This window comes from Lineus longissimus, chromosome 7, assembly GCF_910592395.1.
Source record: "Lineus longissimus chromosome 7, tnLinLong1.2, whole genome shotgun sequence".
Classification (NCBI taxonomy): domain Eukaryota; kingdom Metazoa; phylum Nemertea; class Pilidiophora; order Heteronemertea; family Lineidae; genus Lineus; species Lineus longissimus.
In genome coordinates this window covers 2,897,577-2,920,566 of record NC_088314.1, presented here as the reverse complement: position 1 = coordinate 2,920,566, position 22,990 = coordinate 2,897,577, and the positions used below count along the sequence as shown (strand labels likewise).

The 22,990-nt window shown below is 40.3% G+C and overlaps 1 protein-coding gene across 25 annotated transcripts in view; it reads left to right on the top strand.

Annotated features, from left to right (window-relative positions):
* The window catches only part of LOC135490614 (muscle calcium channel subunit alpha-1-like), a 101,651-nt gene that overhangs the window by 26,818 nt on the left and 51,843 nt on the right, over positions 1-22,990 (top strand). For 16 of the 25 annotated variants that reach the window (XM_064775861.1, XM_064775863.1, XM_064775868.1 and 13 more), the window contains exons 6-20: positions 253-405; positions 726-916; positions 8,226-8,329; positions 9,523-9,692; positions 12,054-12,305; positions 12,534-12,759; positions 13,312-13,516; positions 13,678-13,798; positions 14,008-14,171; positions 14,757-14,988; positions 15,175-15,349; positions 15,537-15,666; positions 15,875-15,934; positions 16,272-16,378; positions 18,959-18,976. In XM_064775861.1, the coding sequence (XP_064631931.1) occupies positions 253-405; positions 726-916; positions 8,226-8,329; positions 9,523-9,692; positions 12,054-12,305; positions 12,534-12,759; positions 13,312-13,516; positions 13,678-13,798; positions 14,008-14,171; positions 14,757-14,988; positions 15,175-15,349; positions 15,537-15,666; positions 15,875-15,934; positions 16,272-16,378; positions 18,959-18,976 (2,308 nt within the window). The remainder of the gene's footprint in view (positions 1-252; positions 406-725; positions 917-8,225; positions 8,330-9,522; positions 9,693-12,053; positions 12,306-12,533; positions 12,760-13,311; positions 13,517-13,677; positions 13,799-14,007; positions 14,172-14,756; positions 14,989-15,174; positions 15,350-15,536; positions 15,667-15,874; positions 15,935-16,271; positions 16,379-18,958; positions 18,977-22,990) is intronic. The other 9 variants (XM_064775871.1, XM_064775866.1, XM_064775884.1 and 6 more) reach the window with 1 other exon arrangement.

The window sequence follows — 22,990 nt, the reverse complement described above, 5'->3', positions numbered from 1 at the left end:
TGTTCTGTTGACATCAGAGATGGGGAAGGGGTCCCTTATAAGCAAGGCCTCATCCTATTTTCCAATATGAGTAACTAATTTTTGATGAATTAAAAAAGAAAAACTCGAAGGAATGATGTGTTCTGGAGTCTATCTTGAGTTATCTCTATCTCAGTCTACATCTCAGATCAAAATATGAACCTCTCTTTTAGTTTTGTCCATTCTGTACTTTTGATGCTTTTTCTAACACATGTCTTCCGTCTTCTCTTCCAGGCTTACAAGTCGTTTTAAATTCAATTCTCCGAGCAATGGTGCCTTTATTACACATCGCCCTGCTAGTTATATTTGTCATCATCATATACGCAATCATTGGACTAGAACTTTTCTCAGGGAAAATGCATCGGACATGTACAGATATAGACACAGGTGAGAATGTCAATGTAACAACTGTGCCATCCATTACCCTGTGAAAGGGGACGCTCATAGTCCATTTCATGAGAAAATTACTAAGATTTTGGTGATTTGACACAGAAAGTGCAGCAGTCGACGAAAGTTATATTTCGTCTAAAACTTTGCTGTCCAAGTACAATATTTACTGATACTGACCAAGAATGAGCCTTTCAAAGCAAAGTACTGGCAAAGAATTGTAGTAAGGGAATTGGAATTCCCAGAAACAGAATCAGTCAAAGATCTGACTTGGTTCTTTCTCCATACAGTTTCACATGAGTATATTTCTTCCATTGCAGGGGATTACTCTAACGAGGAACCGCACCCTTGTGGTGAGGACAAAGGATATCAATGCAAGGCGGGACAAAATTGCACATACGGCTGGCACGGGCCAAACATGGGGATTACAAATTTTGACAATTTTGGACTTGCCATGTTAACAGTATTCCAGTGCATCACAATGGAGGGGTGGACAGACGTCATGTATGATGTAAGTTATTTTTAGATATTCTTCCTCATTTAGCCTTTATTTTGTTGTTGATTTCCATAAAGACAAAAATTTCAGGAAATGATGAGAGATTAAAGTTTGATAAGGTACCAATGGGTAGGCCTACATCAGACAGTGCTCATCGGGAACTTTCCAACGAATGGTCATGTTGGTAGGTTGATATTACATCTGATGAAAAGAGCTAAACCCAGTGTGACTACTGGTTCCTCTTACACTAGTTTGAATGCAATGACAACTCAAAGAGAAAGCATCCTGTTGCTTATGTAAACATTGCATGAACATGTCTGTCTCAGTCAGCTATGTCCAAGTCACTAACCCTTGAACAGAAGCAGTAGGTACTGCTTACCTTACTGAAAAAGTTTATGTCCCAATCCCATTCACTCTCTCCCTCTCTCACCCTCAACCCATCAACTACTAACAATAGATAAAGACATCAACATTGTTTTAAGAGCGTTATATATAACTTGGTGTGATTTGGAGACCACTGGCTGGTATTATATGACCCTAGCCAGATTAGGTGGCAGGCGTGTTGTTAGCCATGACAGGTTATTGCCATGTTACATATCATTTATGAGAGATAGTGTTAGCTCATGGGAATCTCATATATGACGTGGCCTCATCACTCAGCCATAAATGCCATTCTCAGCTTGGTGGTTGATCCACACTATCCTGACTGACACACTACCTATTCTAATGTACAGTGGCATACACAGCGTCCACCCCAAGCATGCAACACAAAAGCTATGAAACAGACGTGGCTTGCTGTGCAGTCCAATCTAAGCCCTCTTTTCCCTATATCCTTGTACATTGAAGTTGAGTATACCTGAACTATCTGTGCTGGGTTGTGGCCAACTTGAGTTGAAACTGAGCAGTGGCTATGAAGGTTGTCCCTGTATGGTAGTGCCTTCCGGGTCAACAGAGTGTCTTGTTGTTAATTGCTTTGTTAGCCATAGTGCTACTAACAGTCTGTCAGTTTCGTTAAATCTGGCAGAGGCCATTGGTCAAGGAGGATATTGCAAGTCCGTCAAGTTTGCATCCCTGATTTATGCCGATACTTGTTGTCAACTTGTTATGGACTTGTTTTCAATAAATCTTTGTCTTTTGGTCAGAGTCTTTCATCACAAAAGCGGCTAGATTGGGCTGCTTCAATGGCATAATTTCAAAATAAAGCATGAACATGTAACCAGAAAGGCATTGTGTTTAAATAATGAAGGATTCTCATCCGTAATGTTTGTAGCCTATCCTCTACCTCTGGTGTCTACATGGATACAAACACATCAATATTCTATAATTACTCCTCTCTAGCCTACTTTACCTCCTAATATAGCCACCTCTATCAAAATGAACAACGATCTCAGTGACTTCGATTTTGGTTCGATTCCAAATGCCTCATCACCACATAGTTACACCCATTATTTTGTTCTCCCACTTGCAGCCACCTCATCAATACAGGTACACTACAAATGTACATGACATTTGTACCAGTTATCGGCAAATGTCAATGTTGGCCTTTTTCAGTTAGTTTATTGTAGATCCTGTATGGCATAATCAGCTTTAAATTGATTTTTGGTGCGATTTATTGTTAATATCAATGAAAAATTGAGATGATTAAATCATGGATGATCGTTGAGGAAATGAATGGGCGAGGCTAGTTATGGTTTTGAGTCACTTGAATAAAGACCTATGTATTTAATGTTGGTAATGCCAAATTTTCACCTGCGTTATATTTTTGCAGATTTTGCAAGTTACTCAATTTGCTAAAATATAAATCACCAGCTAAACTTTTGATTGGAAAAACTGATTTTTTCTTATAATTTGCCAAAAAACGGTCAATTTAAAACTTTTTCTAGAAATTTTCACAAAACGCAAAACTAAGGATATTTGGAAATTTAGTGGTTTTCAGTATAATCTAAGCTTAGTTTTCAGTCTAATAAGACAATTTTCAATAAACTCTGAACAGGTATCGCGCTATAAGTATTTGTCTAGAATAAGTAGAAAGAATGCGTTGGTATGTTCTGAGGTGGAAATTATCATATCTTCCTCTGCCCCCAGCGAAGGTTCTGTTGATTGTTGTTGATACAGGTGTTAAGCAACTAGCGTTGATAGTCGATGATGTTGTCGATATGTGGCTTCTATTGCTATGGAAAGGCCAATAATATTGGTTGAAATATTGCAATTTCATGCCCGCACTTAAAGCGTGCTGCAGACAAGAAATATTTATTGCTGAGGCATGTGGTATTTATTGCTGCGATGAATGATGAAAGATTGCAAGACTGGTGACAATATTTGCTGTCGCTGTATAAATATCGCAATGATCTCCACAGACTAGTAGTTTCTGTTGCATATAACTTCAACTGTGATAAAAATAATTTGACTCTTGTGAACTTTAACAAAAGGGTTTACTTTAAAGAGTTAAATGGATCAATTTCAAAAACTTTCCGCTCAAGACAGTAATCTTATTCATGCCTCCTTCCACATTCCACGATGTCTGGCGAACAACGTTAACAACAGGTTGAAATGTCTCGCTTGGCATGTTGGCCATAAAACCCATTTCCTCACATTGATTTTAGCCAAATCATCTGTAGAAGGGATGAAAGTGTGTCGTTCAAGTGATCCGTTCTATCTGCTGCGTATGTATGTTAAGTGAAAGGCAAGATGGGGCGACTTGTGGAGCCAAAATAATTGGGAAGTTTGCACGAATCATTGGAGCATTATGCTTAACCCTTTCAGGAGGGCAGAGGGGAGATAGTATATGCAGCAGTCATATCAAAATATCAAGGGCACCTCTGGCAGAGTGAAGCTGAAGTTTCCCAAATATATCTCTTGGGAGACGAGTCTGCAGAGAAACTAAACCATTCTGTAATTTCGACTTTACATACTATTGCCTCAGCCTACTCAATAAAGTTGACCTTGAAGGGCGATTCCATAATACATCTTACTTATAGTCATCTGCAGACGTAAGACCAAGTGACTGGTCACTATAATCTGTTGCTGATGGGGAGGTTGAATCGTACACGTTTCTCATTGGATGCTTAATCATATCCGGTTCCATCCGATATCCTCAGGGACATTGAGCATGATACATCGCATGTGGGAGCTTTGCAACTGACCGTTGTGTTCCAGTTACAATATCATGATATAGCATGATAAATGTACCTAAACTGAGCTGGAATCAGTCGGGGTGTTTGTCCTCACAGAGCTTGGGGAGTTGTTTGGTCGTTAACACTGTTGATTTCTCTGTTGGGTTCTCTAGTGATAGTAGTAGCATGAGTAAGTGAGTTGCGTGCCCAACTAGCGTGTCTTTAATGGCTCTATAATACAAGATCTATTCCCCTCCTGCCTGATCAATGTTGGTTTGTAGGCAAGGCAGCTTCTCCTGCCATGCCTGCAACTGATGGTAAACCTAGCATGTTTAAATATAGAAAGGCATGTGAATGAAGCCATCAGGCGAACACACCTTCATCAGGTGTTTCTTCCCTGCAACAGTTTTACAAGTGGTGCCTGCTTTACGTTCTCAATCTGAGTTTCCCCGATTAGTGCAGAGTCAGAATACAATATGGACCAGCACAGCTCGGTGCATTCTACATACTTACTTACTCACCGTTCTTACTTCCTCACAACTGCTGAATACAGATCTTCCTATGTAAGAGGGCTTTGGTTTAATCTGGCAGAGACAAAGTTGTATACCTGGGTGGTGTTGGTTTTGAGGAAGTAGGCCTGATATTTCCAACTCCTTAGAGCCATTCAAACAGACTTGCTGTAACAGACAAACTACCTTGCATTAAGTAAAACTTGTAGGTCTGTAAGCCATTGTGCTTAAAACCTTTCATTTTGCCTGAAAACCCTGGTGAGGTGCCTCGGTGTTGGCCTACGTTAAAGCTCCACCCCCACCATATTTGATGAGACAACCAATATCTCCGGTTCCGTACCAGTGCCTTAAGCGGTGAAAAGTATGGTTTCTATCGATAAAGGAGTTGTCTTGATTTGAAATTTGTTTATTTCAAAACAAGTGATAGTTCTCTACTCCAAAATGTTTTCTCTAGGCACTTATTGGATACAAATTATGCATCTACATGCATGTAACAAGCTTATGTGGACAATATCAGTGCCTGGAAAATATTGGCATCTGGTGAAGAAGGATACGGTGACAGGTCTTTCATTGCACTCTTGATCCTTCCGAAGATGAATTGGAAACTCTCTCTATGTCACTGGGCCTGATCCACCCAAACTGATAATATTTCAATAGTTTATTCTGCTATGGAAACTCATGACATGGGCAGGAGGTCGTTTTTCCAGCCCTTTGGAAGACTAGTTTAACTGCAGTCAGATTGACAGATTTTAGGAGATGTAAAAGTCAGATCAGATAGGGAGACTGTGCCATCCCTTGTCACTGTGACTGTAAACAAATGTGTTAACTTTGTAGTTTAACATACCATGTAAGTTAAAAACCATTCATGTCACCATCCACTATGGTCAGCTTGACTCGGTATATCGATCATTGTATCGATTTATGATCTGAGGACAGGTCATTATGGCTTGTGATGGTCAATGGTCGTCAATGTCAGAGAAAGAGAAAGAAGGAATACGAAATGTAAAGAAGAGTAATACATGTATGGCTATGGTCCATTTCCTTTAACTGACCCAGCTCAGTTCTTGATGTCAATTTGTCACTTCCCACATCTGTGATGAAAATCATGCATTTGTAGGAGAAGTTACCACAAGCATGACAAGGCCGATTTTACTGGGGTCTAAGGTTGGCTTGTGCTTGGTGTGGTGTCTTCCTCATTAAAGCATACGAAAAACCCTCTCATTGATATCAGCTAGGTTATTTTAGAGCAACTGGACTGTATAGTAGGCAAAGTAGCTAGTCGCTGACCCATCCACAGTTCCACTTGCAGATTCTTGGGAGGGCATGATTATCAGGTTGGATCTACTACTGATGTCCATCAATTCTCGACACAAACCCACCATATACATGGGATTAAAGCAATCCCATGATTGATAATCAGCCTTTTATCGATGGGTGTCTGCAGTCACACCCAACTCATTATTTTACTTTTTAAGCACCCCGCAAATGAGATCTTTATCACTGCAGTCTGCGACAATTATTGTTGTGCTAAGCAACATAAATTCCCTATCTGCACGTAAAACAGGTCATTCCTCATTTGGATGCTTATTGCTGGTTGCAGCGATGACTTATTCTTGTTTCAGGAACCAGCAATAACCCCACAAATGAGATGATTTGTCGCTTATCTCTGCAACAAAATCTCCTGTTTGCTGGGCACTTTAGGAAAATCAACAAATCAAGTTCAATAATCTCTCAGCACGTTCAGTTCACCTGTTGAGTCAATCCTTAGAATGTGTTTTGAAATCATTCATTCATCCAGTTGTCATTGTGGCATCATGCAACTTACGTATTGATTAGTGATCAAAGAAGTTGTCATTATGACTACTGATCATTACGCTTCATATCTGAGATGAGAGGAATGATCGAAGATGGTGAAGGTGATAGTGATAGGTTGTCTTGGAAGAGAGTGTGACCCATCATACTAAACCTACTCTGCCATAATGACTGCCCAAACATACAATGTCTAAACTAAACATCAGCATCAGGAACCACACCTTTGGTTCATTTCCTGGTCTGACCAGTCCCACTCCCTTTGTAGGCAAAGAAACTTGAGCAGGAGTGCACTTACACTGCAATGCAGAATGAGTGTACATTGTGTACCAATACAAATCATGTGCATTTAACTTCATTCATGTCAATAATTGCGGTCTACTGTACTTATATTGATCGCACAATCTATTGATTTCCGATCAGACACCTTATCATTATCACTTCGAGTATCGCGACGCGTCAGATATGAAAGACCAAGAAAGAAATTCAGCTGAACATATTGATGGATGCCGTTGACACTTGGAGATTGAAGTATCTCTGCTGGTCGACTTGTTGGACACAAATATTTGACAATGTGGTCTCCGTATTAATTTTGATGACGCTGCAGTGTCAGAACATGTGTATGATCAATAGATCTTTCGTACAGATGTACCTTGTGCCGTTTCTTTTATAACCGACTGTGCCTCTGGAAATTTTGTTTCCTTGGCCTGATGTTGGTGTAGTATCCTCTTGCTTGCCACCTGTAAGACATTCAGTGTATGGCTTCTCTTCATTGCGTATGTTTAGTATACAGCATAAGCCATCCTCTATTCTGTTTAATGGCGGTATCATTGACACAGTGCCAACCAATATCTTCTACGAACCAGAAGCAGCGCCAATATGTCTGCTTCGACCAGAGGCAATGCAGACTAGATGGTACAGAATTAAGAGTTTTCAAGACTCTTCTTCGAAAGACACCTCTTATCAGTCAGCTGGCCCATGATGCAAAGTGCTATTCAGTCACAGGCACATGAAGATCAGAATGCCAGCCTCTCGAGTTTATATATTGATGAGGGTTGTCAGTAGGGTGATGTTATGATCTTCTAGTGCCTGTGATGTATTTCGCATGAGTACAGAAGTCGTAGCTACTTCGTATTTGGTGTACCAGAGGATGCCAGTCCCTGCTTACAAAAGTCACATGCTATGCAGTAGTGTAGATGGAAATGTTCATGGCCGTTTTCTGATCAATTACAACCCTTGCCTCTTCATCGAGACTTGCAGTTAACAGCATCCTATGGTCTTCAAAGCCAGTGCTGGTGGTACCCAATTGATATCAGGTAATTCTTTGAAATTCTCTGCCAGCAGATTAAGATGAAATTAATAGGTAATCCAGTGACCCTCACTAAAAACAAGGTCGATTTCACCAGATTGAAAATCTGCAAATCATTCCAGTTAATTAATTTGCGCTGCAAGGATGCTCATAATAGGGAAATTGACGAGAGCTGAAGTGGAATGTTCCTTTGAAGTAGATGCAGAGATGCACTGGTTGTGTGTGTGTGTGTCTTTGTGTGTGGTTGAATTGTGTTGATGATAATGATTGGTGGAAGTCAAAATAATTAACATGATGATATGAAGAGAGAAAAATTAACACACATCTCTCAAAAATTAAATTGCACACAGGGTTTGCCTCAAAATCCCAGAATAGTTATCTTGCTCCCCCCATGATAAGGAGCTTTGCATGTTGCTTCCGCGTTTATTTGGTTTCGAGACATTTCAATTTATTTCTTTATTGAGGCATTTGAAGCTCTTCTTTTGGCCCACATGCAGTCTACCATAAGATATGTCGATGTTGTCTCTGGCTACTCCAACTTCCATTAGACTCATCTAACCCTTGCTTTCTTTGTCTCTTTGCAGATCAATGATGCTGTAGGGAATGAGTGGCCTTGGATATACTTCATCAGTATGATCATCATTGGCTCATTTTTTGTACTTAACCTCGTACTTGGTGTACTTAGCGGGTAAGTTTGCTTAAATTTAGCACTTTCAGCTTCTTATTGCAAAGTTTGAATTTGTGCAGTCAGTATGGTTGTGAGGCTAGCGACTGCCATGTGTTTAGTATGAAACAGCCGTACCGATACTTTACTTCCAACCCTTATCTTCTACATACCTAATGTTGCCATCACAAGCAGGCTTGAGCATCAGGTGGTGCTCACTTCAAGCAAACACGACTGGCCTCAGAGGGGTGATTCTGTCAACGAATGTGACAGGCTCTGCTGGGGTGGAAATACACTCGAGTTGTTGGGTGGTTGAAAGCTGCCTGAGGAGGTGTGATGGAGATGGAAACGAAGAGCAAAAGAAGATTCCACTGAAAGACATTGTCGATTCAGGATAAGGAGGTGTAAGGAACAAAAGAGCCAGAAGTGGACCACATTTCGTATCGGCATGACAGATCGCCTTGTACATTTGTATCCCTCTCAATAAACACAACCGACTCCCAGGAATTCACCAACAGGAAAGCGACATTACCTGCCGATGTTGCTGTGGTGTGAATTGCCGTCGGAGATGATACGTTTTGCCAATTGTTTGATGCGGAAAATCTCTACCCTGAGCAGAGCAGCCACTTGTTGCAGTTGGCAGCTTTTAAAAGACACCCAATCCAATTACCACAGCGCCATTCAATTAGCCATTCTGCATCTCTCTGTCTCCGTGAACTTTGTATTTTTTTGTTAATTGCGTGTTACAGTTTTGGTTTGTCGGAGCCTTGTGGCGTCAGTGATAACAAGCTATTTCGCATTCCAGAAACATTGAGACTCTAATTGAAATGTCATAGTTCTTCTTCTTAGCGCTTGAATGAAATGTCACAGTGTTAGTTGGGGTGTGTTCTGCAATTAGCACTTGCTTCAGTTTTATTTGATGACGTCTATCATAAACTAAAAAATGAACTTGACTTCATCCTTGTTACTCCGGGTGGCGCATAGGTTGCCAACACAATTCCTTGAAAATGTACTGGGGACTCCACAATCCCCACATCCCTACTTAACACTAACACTTCTGGCTACGATCTCAAAGCCCTTTGTGTCCAGATGCAGTTGCAAAGTGAATTTTCTCATCCTTTACTTCAAAAATCTTCCCATTGAAACCCAATCACATTCTTTTAAGATGTACTTTAATCCCATGAACCAGACATAACCATCTTTCTTCTCCATTCCAGAGAATTTTCAAAAGAAAGAGAAAAGGCCAAGAACCGGGGTGATTTTCAAAAGCTCAGAGAAAAACAACAGTTGGAAGAAGACTTGAAGGGCTATCTCGATTGGATAACTCAGGCTGAGGATATTGAGCCCGACAATGAGGACGACGAGGGCCCGGAAATCGCAAAGCACAGTATGTTGCAGCTTTTGTAGTTTTGTCAACCCAGCATCAGTACTTTTAAGAAATGGATGGGGTCCTGTTTGACTTGATTAGTATCTAATGCAAGGAGTGCTTTCATTCATTGAGATATTTTGCAAGTACACTTGTACTAGCAGTGCTACAGTGCCCTAGCAGTTTACCTCTTTCATCTGAGTCACTCCCCTCATTAGCCTTTTGTTGTCCTGCGGTACTGATTGCTTCAGATGTTGATATTGTTGTACAACCCCTTGGCAAAGGATCCAATAATCCTGACCATTATTCACCCTCTCCTTATTGTAATGGCTAGTACTCTAAACTGCTTACACTGCACTCGTGGTTTGCCACGGATGGGCGTATGGCTTGTAATCTTGGATTATTGTGACAGATTTTATGGTAGGAAGTACAATATTCATGGTGTTGGATCATGGTTGACCTTGTTTGGACATTAGGATGGGTAAGCTATAATGCAGTGGTGATTAAGAACCCTGCACCTGCTGATCTCCGGACCAGTGAATTCAAGGCCTTCATCGACCGCTGCAAAAGGAAGATGTTGAGTTGTACAAGATTCAGATCTCTCACTTCTCCATGCGAGGGTGAATCATGTCACTTCCTTGCTGTACTGCCCTGATTGTCCATTCCAGTATTCCACGTGGTTAAGAATCTTATTCTTAGAAGTTCGAACCAACTTAGGGAACCAACACAGCCAGATCAACCTAACAGGCAACAGTGCCATTCCATATGCGGCAACACAACTCTAAAATCTGCCTGGCCGCTAACGCTACTACGTATTGATCTGATTAGCCGGTGTGGCAATTGCGCTGACACAGCAGAATATGAAATGCATAATAAAATGGTATTAGCCACAAATCACAACGATACCATTCCCAGAAGAACAATTCTGTGCGAGTGTGGAGAGAGGGGGGAATCTCTGAGCAACCTGGCAATCTGATTTATGGCGACTAATCCTGGTCAGTTCAGTAAGGGTTCAATTCCCATGGGTATTTGGATTTAGTTTGATTCAATATGCAGCTGCTTTGAAATTTCTTTAAAAAACCATGAAAAGAGTGTTTCAAATTTGCAGAAGGAGAAACAAAATTATGAGGTTTTGATGTTCAACATTTCTGTCAATTTAAGTCGGCGGTCTCCCATCTGTTACTCTAATGGCATGAATTAGAGTGCTGTTTTCCCTTGTTCACCCAAAGACCATGGGATCATATTGATACCATATCACTCAGGGCCCCGGGGCCAATCCATCAGGTAATCATAAATGACGAGAAAGGCCCCGAGCAGACGCAGAGCGCTGACCAAGTAACATATCGTACCCAAGATAGATTGCTTCATTCATTTCTGTATCCCCGAGGGGGAGTTGTAGGCAATCTGGTGGACGAGCCATTATTGGATCAAAAAGTTGTGGCTGGTGTGAGTCGTGGGAAAACACTTGGTGATTAGTCTGTGGTCTTTTGTGTCTAAGGAGTTGGGCTATTGGGGCCAACAACGATCTCTGCTTAATCATATCCTTACTTTATTGAAAGAAAAAAATGCTTGTGATGGCCGACGTTTGTGTGGTCTGAAATCGACTGCTGCATCTCAATACCAGTACATTTGAGCAGCATCTTTTTTCGGAGATTCTTTCAATGGAGTCTTCAAGAGATATGAAATTTGATGAGTCATATAGTCTAAATAAAATCTTTGTAAAATTCAGAACCTTGAAGCTTCAAATCATTTTTCTGATGTTTCTGGTTCCATAGATCTGTGCAAAGCAAACTGATGCTCACTTGTAAACATGATATCCAAATCACGTCATTTAACAAAGAGCTTATGTATGTTGGATAGCTCAAAGAAGAACAAGTCAGACATTAATCCATTGTTGTTCACGATGTAAGTGGTAATCTGCTGATCAGATTACAAAGATTACCCCTTGCACAAAAAGCGTATCAAGTTTGAGTCCGATGTGAGACAGAGCAGAGTGTTTCATCAGGAATCTGCCATTGTTAGCACGAGTGATTCGACTTGAGCTTTTCTGCCGAGATGAGTACTGAGCGATCTGACCTTTTGACAGTCAGGAAATGTAATCTGAGAAGACGGGACTATCAAAAAGGAAGGTGTAAGGCAGAGTTTTATGATCCAATGCTGAAGTGCAGTTGAGATCATCTGTCAGATGGCAGCCCGGTCAGGTTGATGTGGTCCTGTCAATTGGTCTAGTTCTCAGTTGGTAAATGTCTGACCTTGGGGTGCCAATGACAGACTGACAAGGCTGAGTAAACCAAGAAACCTTTCAAAGGTAGACTATAGGCTGGAGCCGTATTAAGTTACTGTACTGATTATGTTCTAATATTCTGAAATCATCTTTTTCAGATAAACCTACCAGTGAGACAGATTCCTCTGAAAAGACGGAAGAACTCGGTAGTGGCGAGATCCAACCTCAGAAGTGGTACGAACCAAAGGTGCGCCGACTCCAGAAATGGAATCGGCGATGTCGGCGACTGTGTCGCAAGGCGGTGAAATCTCAGGCTTTCTATTGGGCCGTTATCGTGCTAGTTTTCCTCAATACAGTTGTGCTAACATCAGAACATTACAATCAGCCTGATTGGTTAGATAAATTTCAAGGTAAGAGTTTGTTTTGTTGTGGTATTGCTCCCTCCCAACACTCGGGTCAGTATATACTGATATTTGAAGCAACTTGCTATTTCTTCTATGGAATGGACACTTGGTTTAGTATTGGGTAGCTGATTGCTGCTTTTGTGGGTCATCAGTTGAGGAATGATGTAAGATTGGAAAGCATGAATTTAGCATTTACCTCTTAACTGACTTCTGTTCTTTTCCATGTCTTTTCAGAGGTGACCAACATGTTCTTTGTGGTTCTATTCTCTCTAGAGATGCTGCTGAAGATGTATAGTTTAGGCTTCCAAGGCTATTTTGTCTCGCTCTTCAACCGATTTGATAGTTTTGTTGTCATCTGTAGTATATTAGAAGCTGTGCTGATGTTTACGGAGGTGATGCCACCGCTGGGTGTGAGCGTGCTACGTTGTGCCAGGTTACTTAGAGTATTCAAGGCGACAAGGTGAGATCCTATGAGTAGGCCTGGGCGTATTTTGAGGTCCACCCAAGCGGTCTTGATTGAACAAGGACCTACAGTTAGGCGGTGTTATCTATTCTAAATGAGCTCGAAGTCAACATTTGCCATCAAAATCTTCAGTCACAATATCATTTTCCTCAAAATATAGTATTTTTGAAACAAATCTATTCATTTTGTTCATTTTTAAAAACAAGTCAGAAAAATTAATGCTGTTAGAAATTCCCTTTGTGTGCTGATGCCATGATGGTAAAGACTGTCAACATCGTCATCAATGGTGTGATGCCATTAGCCTTTTTTTCATGAGCCAGTCCCAGGATGAGCATCAAGCTGTCTTTTTGCATAAATGACATTAGCTTAATCACTTCAGGGTATAGTAGTTTGGGTATTGTGACATTGATATAATAGACTTTAGTGTTATTTATACTTTTGTAGGAGTGATGAGACTTGTGAGACAAGTCACATTTGGTATTTTAAGGGGTTTGGTCCCACAATAAGCAACAGTACCTAACATTTAAATATCTCCAATTCATGTTCCAGATACTGGGGGTCCTTGCGGAACCTGGTCGCTTCCTTGCTAAACTCCATGAAGTCCATCGTCAGCTTGTTGTTGCTGCTCTTCCTCTTCATCGTCATCTTTGCCTTACTTGGGATGCAACTCTTTGGCGGCAAGTTCAACTTTGAATCAGAGAAGCCCAGGAGCAACTTTGATACCTTCTACCAGTCCTTGCTCACTGTCTTTCAGGTACGTATCAGCAAGTGAAAAGGAATTTCACAACAGTGAGGGCTATTTTGGAGAATCTTTAGAAATTGTAACATTTATCCTGGGGGACAATATCTTTCCAATGAATAGTCATGACTCAATCTACTTATTAGTTGATTTCATGCCGTCTACTCTGCTTCCAGATCCTAACTGGTGAGGATTGGAACGTGGTGATGTATGACGGTATCAAGGCATACGGCGGCGTGACGAATCCAGGTGTGATCGTCTGCCTCTACTTTGTCATCCTCTTCATCTGTGGTAACTGTATCCTTGAAACTAATAGAAGTAACATTAAGTTCCAATTGTGTTGACATAATACCAGAGAAGCATCCGGACCCCAACGGTTGAATATTGTATTTTGTTGAATGCACAACGGGGGCCACATATTAAACATCGATGTTTAGTTACAAATTCTGTATAAAAGGGAGGTTCCACAGTAGTTTGAAGCTCTAATCCTTAACCCAAACTGCTAGATATCCTTCTGAATGTCTTCTTGGCCATCGCTGTGGATAACTTGGCCGACGCACAGGACTTGAGTGAGGAGGAGGAGGAGGATAAGAAGGAGAAGGAGGCAGAGAAGAACAATCGCTCTATACGGCGCTCACAGTCGCCGCAAGGAGACGAGAAAAATGGCGAGGTGAGAAAGATTCTCATATTGCCAGCCGAGCCAATGGGAGCACCCCTTTGAAACTGAGTTGGCCTTGGTGTCAAAAATGTCCACAAGTCAAGGTCTTCTTAATGCCACTACAGTATCTGAGCCCTAGCTTACAGTAAAAATCCACATTTAAAACTGCATGTGTGAGTGAAATGAACTTCTGAACAAACGGCCCCTGGAATTACTGTGGTTGAATGTATTACATATTCAGAGACAGTATGACAGACGCACAAAAACAAGCCATGGTCAACTATCGACTTTGTGACTAATTAATAAATAATGATGATGAATAAGTAACTTGAATCAATCATGCTGTATTTGAATTGTTTATTATTGATTGGCAGAGAATGCGGTCGCGCCGAGTACAATAACAAATTCATATTGTATAAATTTTGTACTTCATTTTAACCCCTTCGGCTTTGTGCTATTTGTAGAAGATTTCAGTACCAGTGCTCCCTGAGATTGGAGCTGTTTACCGGTAAGCAGATTCCATAACAGGTTGACAGCGACGGGTAACTGATATAAGACCAGTTTAGGATGAATAGAAATTGTCTTTTGATACTTCAGCCTGTGATAAAGGAAGTAGAGGAGGGAGTGGAAGTGTGTGCTAATAACAATGAAGAAGGAACCCAAGATGATGATGGTGCAGATGATGAAGAAAGCTCAAAAATCAACCACAGCCGAGCCAGGCCACTCCGAATGGGTAACGAGTATGGCAACGGTGATCACAAAGTGAGGGTGGACTTCTCAGACAACCCTGATATTGAAGGTGCTGATGACTATCGCTCAAAAAAAGAAGGTAGAGTATCAGACTTACAACATCTCAAACGGGTGCGCCGTTCATAATTACTGATGGTCGAGGAAAATAGAAATGCAGTTGTACTTAATGCCGTAATGCAGTTGTTATACATACAAATTTGTTGAAACTTTGGACTCAAAGCTTGATTTGGGTTTATTTCTGATGATTTTCACGTTGTGTTTTCAGGAGACGAGATGGGTGAGGAACATGACGAGGATGAAGAAGAGGATGAGGATGGGGAGGGAACGACGATATCTACGGTGACGGCTCGGCCTAGGAGGATGTCCGAGCTACATATACCTGACAAAATCAAACCCATCCCTAAATTCTCCTCCTTTTTTGTATTCTCACACACAAACAGGTGAGTTTAATAAGGGGCTGGGCAAGTTTGATCTTATTCAGTCAGTGCTTTGAGCCGTGTCTTAGGTAGTAGTGGAAGGAAAAAAAATGGAGTGCTGCCTTGGGCAGCTAAAATGGGGGAAATGGTATACGTGAGCTTCTCTGGAAACAATTGATGGCTGACCAAGATCTCTCACTTCCTCTTTCAGATTCCGTATCATCTGCCACAAAGTATGCAACCATTCATATTTTGGGAATGTCATCTTAGCTTGTATTATGATCAGCAGTGCCATGCTTGCAGCCGAGGACCCCCTCGATGCAAACTCAGAGAGAAACAACGTAAGTTTGACATCTCAATGCCATGATCGGTTGTTAGCTAGACGTTGATCCTCGATGTTGATCCTCAGGCGTCGCTTAGATACAGTACATCAGAAGAAAAATTTGAAAAAATTTCCATTTTTCAAATTTGGACAATTTTGTAAGATTTTCAAGATGTGTGCAGTGTCCTGTCTCCATCTCTTATCCGAGGTTTCTTTTCTCTTTTCAGATATTAAACCATTTTGATTATTTTTTTACAACTGTGTTTACTATAGAGATAACCTTCAAGGTAAAGTATAGTAGATAAAAGTTTAATATCAATAGCTTGTGTACAATGTATGAAAGTTCCCATATGATCTAAGTTGAGTAAAACGAACTTTTCTTCGATATTTTGACACTGTATCTCTTAAGAATTTGAGTTCTGAGGTCTCTGACCATAAACGATAGTGTCCCACTCTGATGAGATGTTCTAAATCTTCAATTTTGTTAGCCTCAGTTTTCAGCCTGGTTACATATCAGTTGTCTCTTGAAGTGAAAAACCAGAGCCCTTGAACCCTGCATAGATCCAGTTTATTTTCAATTCTCCAATATTTTGCACAAGTCAAGCTCTCTGCATTCTCTTTCAGGTTATTGCCTATGGATTGGTGCTACATAAAGGCTCTTTTTGCAGAAGTCTCTTCAATATTCTGGACATGATCGTTGTGCTTGTTTCTCTCATTTCCTTCGTTTTAAAGTAAGTAACCATCACGACAGGTCAGCAGGACCGTTTTGATTTCTAATAGTAACGTTTCACGCCTCTCCCAGTGGTATTGTTTGCTTCGCCATGCATGATGTACACCCTTGTGTACACTGCTTCAAAGATACAGCGCTCATAGTCACAATGTTTGGCTCAGTAGTACCATTTTATTCCTAATAGTGCCAGGTCACTCCTCACGCCTCCCCCTAACGGTATCTGTCCATTTTGCTTATGACACCTTGTGTACACTGTTTTGCCATTTTTTGTCTCCACGAATGTCACAGTGTCCAAGATAAGGACTGTTTCAATATCTGACAGTAACCCCTCACACCACCTCTTATGGTTCCACCCCCTTGGATGGCACTGTGTTGCTATACTATGTACCGGTGAACATGCATTGTGATAGGATCCTCCCATTTCCAATGAAAAATGCTTGAAAGTGCCCACCTGGTACTATCATACTGTGTTGCTTCAATCACCGCCATAATAGTGCCTATTCATTCCATTTTAGCAAAGCAATTTGACTGCATGAGCAAAACATTTCTACAGAAGTTTAACATTCTTGAGTTAAAAAAAATAGATTTAGTTTTGTTTAAAGTAACATTTGATAGTTTAATTAGTATTTACTAGAGGTGATGAAGTAGCATTATGTGCTCATTTCGTTTAAAATTTTCAAATCTGCCTAGTTAGCGTTGTGAGTTGTTGCATTAAACTCAGTTAATTCGTTGATAGACTTAAAGTGTTTGAATTGACCAGTAATCTCATCTTCGTGTGTACCCTGGTGAATGCACAAGTTTGTTACCCTCCCCAGTTAGTTTCACATTTCTGAGTGATAATTTACATGATGATTCTCTTCAACTGAATAATTTACGACAGGACTTTTATTTCATACTCATTTTTAGTCCCAGTTTTAGTTCATTACCCAAGAATAAATGCAGAACTTTTTTTTCCATACCATTCTACTTTTACACCCTTGATATTAATTATGACATGGTTTTTCTCCTTTCTTGAGATTTGTGCAATTTTGTGAGATGTCTTGATATGGAGGGAGAAGGGAAAATGATTTTCACTTCCTAATCGTTCCTACTATCCTGGGTGGCGGGCCAAGTTATTAAGGACAACAAGAGGTTATCCTGAGAGAAAGAAAGAAGGTTCCAGGGGTAGAAAATAGTTGCTGTGTGGTCCCAATTCTCCATCTTTAACCTGGGACTAGCCCCTGTATATTTGTGCCAGTATGAATGTAACTCTTTTTCTTTGAAAAAAGTTGTATGCTTAAAAACAGCTGCATTTGATTTGAAAGGAAAGTATATCAGGATGGGCTATCTGCTAGTTATGTAGTCACTGTAGCAGTTTAATGAGTTATGTAAGTTAGATGTGCATGTGGCATGTCTGACAACATCTATCCTGTATCTATATGCACTGAAATATGAAGCAAAGCTGAGGGACCATTGCTCAAGTTTAAGAGCAATTTGGTCAGATATTTGCCTAAATTTGCCAAATTGGTAAAAGGGTAAGGTTTAAAGCTCAAGGTCATTTGGTTGGGGTGAACACAACTACAGTTTCTGCAAACACATTATAACATTCTGTGACCAGCTCAAGGTCAGACGGAAACATTTCCAGCCGGAAGTGGAAGCTTTTGAAGGATTTTCCTTCCAATAATTAAAATTCAGAAAAAAATATTTTCGGCCAAATCATAGATAGAATTCTTATAGTCAAAACTACCTAAATTTGCCTCAGCATGAAGAATGTAATCGTTATATTGTATCTGTAAATATTGTGACATCTCAAATATCTCCCTCCATATCTGGCGTCTAGGGTTGTTGTGTGATTGGGTTTTGATTTTCTGGTGAGAACACTCCCCCCACCATCTCAAGCCAGGCACGGCGGCGTCTAATCTAAATCTTTTTGGACCTGTTTTTTTCATTCCTCTCCCCTTCGTGAAAGATGTGCAACGTGCAATGTATAAATTCACAGCCTTTTAAAAAATCGTGGAGAAACGCTTGATGAAGAGTGTTAGAGCAGTATCAGTCCCACTCACTAGAGTCTGTGTGATGGTTACAGTAAATTGAAGGTGTAATCTAGATATATTGATGATGGGTGTGGTTCGACAGCTTGACTGGGATCTATACATTGCCTGATCAAAAAAGCAAAAATGACATTTGTGGCTAACTGAATTTAGACGATGGTGAAGCACATCCTGGACCTTTTCAGTTGCTCTCATTCTCTTTCAATCCAGCACGATTTTCCTTGCAGGTTGACTCGATTGCTACGTGTGCGTGACGTGACGTCTATCCTCCGTGTTGGTCTATGGTTGCAGTTTTGGTGGTTCTGATATGATGGCAGTATGTAGTTGGCAAGAGCTGGGGACATTTTTTTTGTCACAGATAGTCTTGAAAATTTTCGAATACAAGCTCCGTTTGGAAGCTTGAGTACAGGCGGTACAAAAAAGCAGTAAAAGTTATGAATCCGTAAAGGTAAACAGCTCTTGTTCATGTACTGCCATTTAAAACAATTAAACAAGCAGAAGTAAAACTGCAACTATTGACTCTGTATTAAATATTCATCTAAATTTTTCAGAATAGCCGGAGGGGACATGTAAGTACGAGTGTTTGGTCAGACGACGCTTTCTTGCGTAGAGCAATGCAGTTCTGTCTTGACATTTTTGACTGGCGTAGATTTCCTTTAGCCTATACACCCTGTAAAGTGCAGTGGTGTATCCTTAGCTTATAGAAACATATGTGTACTGGTACTGTGCCATTCACTTTTAGGGGTGTCAGGTTGTATATATCCAGGTTTGGGAGGAGTTCTCACCGGATGTGTGGATTGATATTTTTATGTGGTTTTTATAATGGTTGGTGAAGGGAACATTTCTGGATTTCTGGCAAAGTAGTAGACAAAAAAACAGTAAATTGTCTGCCTGGCTAGTACAGGGAATATATGCGTGTCATACATGCCACGCATATATTTTGAAAACATATTCTCTGTATACCAAAATTTTGTACTAGTTTTGCCTTCATTTAGCCATTAATGTTCTTGAGACTGACCCGGCACTGGATGTGCCTGTCTGGTCTGGTTTGATGTGACAAATCATGTATCTGATGCAGTTTTGAAGTGTATGGAGTGGTCAAGCCCTCCATTATTTATTTTGGACCATGTTTCCAAATACTAAGTATACCATTTTGAAATTATATTCAAACTCAGACGGTGGGTAGTGGTTGTAGGCGTAGGTATAAATTTTCTCTCCGAAATTGTGTCTCTCTCCATTTTCTATGGAAAAGCAAGTTTTTGCCTATGACATGATATCTAAATGTTAAGTAGTTACTTTTACTCTGTCGAAGTCTCTCAATGTAACTCAAACATTTCCTAGATTCACCGTTATTAGAACTTGGCCTTGAAGTAGCTTTTTTGCCTTTGGTGATAGAAAAGGTAAAGTCACCATGGGTAGTTCCGTAGTTATTAAGAAAGGAATGTCATGAAGACTAGTGTGCTGAGGGGTGCCTGTTCAAAAGACCTTTTATGCGTAAAAGGCGTTTGTGAAACATGTGTCTCTTACCTACATCAAATCATTAAATTCACATGGCAACACCTCAGATTCATGTCTAGGTTTCAATGCCAGGGATGCGGGTTCTTGTATTATACTTCAAGTGAGGGTGTGTCTTGTCTTGTCCATAATGCACTGCATGTGCATCATGCCATTGCTATCTTCGCTTATTCTTAGGAGGAACCACACCACATGCGGCAAAACTGGACAACTAGAGAAATTGCTGCTGCCGTCGAGTATTATATGCCAGTGAGTTCAAAAGTCCTATTATGTTCCGTGCCCGTTCGATGTGTGACAGAACTATTGCGGACCACCTCAAAATTTAAATAATCACAGCAATGCTGGCCTCTTTTTTTGGATCATTCAGAACTTTCACGATGCGAACCACCTCAAATTTCAAATAATGCAAAAAATCCTGTATCTTTTTGAAATTTTTTTTGAGTCTCTTCTCTAAAAACTTTCGACAATTACTTAATACGTCTATCTCAGCTTTGCCCTCTAAAGGTTGCACTAAGATTATCAGATTAATTTCTCAAAAATAATGAACGTCTAGTTGTGACACTCGTGGAAAATTGATTTCCAGTTTTCCTAAGAATAAGAGAATTTGGCCGTGATTGTGGTGTCTGTAGTGTCCGCTTAATGTCAAGGGTTCCTCTCTGGTGAAGATGTACAAGCTCTTGATATGAAGTGGACAGATTGCGTAGGCGGTCATGACTGACTTGTTTTATATGTACCAAGTCATCAATGACTGGGGTTTGGACGTTCAAATCTGCCTTCGAAATCCTGATATTAGTGTTGGACACTGAAACAAAATTTGCAATTGGATACTCGTCTAAAAATTTGTGGACTTCGCCTGAAAAGTCTGAAGAAAAATCAGCAACTTGTATGAAAAATCCGCTGGCATTGAGTGGGTTGCCATTGAAGTTTAATTTGTGCAGAAGAAATCTAACACGAGCATTATGATTTGATGGTTTTTGAACGGCCAGCCCAATGTATGTTTGTGGTGGTGTATCTGACCCTGTGAATAGGTAGTCAAGACTGATGTAACGTGGTTTGAAGTGATTTGACTGTGCTAAGAGGTAGTGGCTTCGAGTTGGAATCTATGGAATCTGCTCTGTTTGTTCGACACAAGTTGGAAGTATTTCAGTTGTATTCCTATCTGCACATATATGACAGGACACTGGTTGTAGGCTTTTACTTGGCATAGTTGAGTTTTCACATTATGCTTGGTTGAAATTGAGTCATAGTTGCTGGCTGTTTTTGTTGGTTCAACTGGTTCCAGTTTGCTGAGACAAGCAATAGTTATAAGGGCCATAAGGCGTGGGGGTCAGGGTAATCATTCAGAGGTTCTAACTGCAACGGTTTTCGTGTAATAAGAGTTGGTTCTGCGACTTTTCGTTATATGGTGATACAATGGTGTCTAGGAGTTTTTCCGTATTCTACAGGTTTTAACTAAATAGATACATTGCATTGAAACTTCCCAATCTAGTTTGATGCTAATCGACTCCACTCTGCCTCTTCTTCAAAGGATGATCATTATTTTAGGTACCCATTGATCCATATGACCATATGTATATGTGGACAACCTCTATGTTGGAATTCGATGCTGTGAAGATGTCCATTAGTTACAACACCCAGTGGATTATGCGTTTTCCACCTCAGTATCCAGCTTGCCTGATGTAAGGACAGTGATTGAGTACTAGCGGTTGCAAATCTGCCTCAATCCAAGAGGCTTTTGAATCTGAAAAGTTATAGTTATAGTTATAGGCCTCCCTTTGAGATGTCTTTACAAATATTTATGCATTATGTCTATAAATCTTTTGTCCCTTTGTATTAGGCCTATGTTGAGTCTAGCAATAGCATGGGCCCCTTCTAAAAGTTCGTTTCAAAAACTGCATGAAATAATCACAGATGTGGCCCAATAAAAAAATCATCATAAAATACCCACTGCACTTGATTAGAGAAAGATGTAGGCTCCCTCACCAAATGATGTATTTCATTCCTCGAAGACAGTTCAAAACATTTGAACCAAATTTTGGACATGCGAACTGGATTGCTTTTCCCTAAAACATTCTGATATTTGATAATTCTTATCCCAATGTCCCCTTACATACTTGTTTCTTTCCATATTGCAGTGTCTCTTATGATTTTCATCCAACTGTTACTGTTCTTGACTCCAAGTTTCTACTCTATAGACATTTTGCAATGTCTTTCCAACCAATGACCTACCAGACCCATTTGTAATTTAAGCCATTCACAGGAACTAGGGCCAGTTATCTATCCACTGTGATAAAAATGCAAACTTTTCCCAATTCAAGTTTAAGTGCAAAAAGATTTAGGTCAAGGAGAATGAGAAATTGCTCATTCTTCTCCCAGTTTGGGCATTTGCCCAAGTCTCTGCCCACAACCACTGCTTCACAAATGATGTGAAATGGGCAGTTACTTGGTAGACAGTGTCATATCCTTGACCAACCAATCAATAGAATCAAATGGAAGTTGTGGAAGACTATGCTATGGCACTGTAAACTAAAGACATTTCATGACTTTCCATGACCATGTCTATTTCAAATTAGTTTCTGAGCTGAAGTCCTAGTGAGAAACCCTTTGACTGTGCGACCATAGGACCATACAGTGAGGGATCATTGAATTCTGTGTCAAAAAGTGTTTGCGCACAACGATATGGATACTAAAAGAAGCATAAAATGGTGTTTGTCAATCTTCCTCAGTTTTTGTCGTACACAACTCAAATGGTGCATATCTGACTTGGTTCTAGTTCTGTGAAAACAACTTATTTGCCTTCAGTGTAATTCTCATGCTTCGGATATTTCTGCATTATTCCAGAACCCTATCTACTGTAGGACCTGAAGTTCTCACATTTATCCCCAATTTTCCCCCCAGTTTACTCACAGGCACATGAAGATACCAACATCAATCAATGAAATCAACCCTAAATCAATAACAAACTCAAGCTCTACAACTAGGAAGTGTGTTGTTAGTAGGCTTGTGTTTTTCAGTTGATTGAGGGCTAATCAATGGCTATTGACCAATTGCTTTTTATATCTTCACGT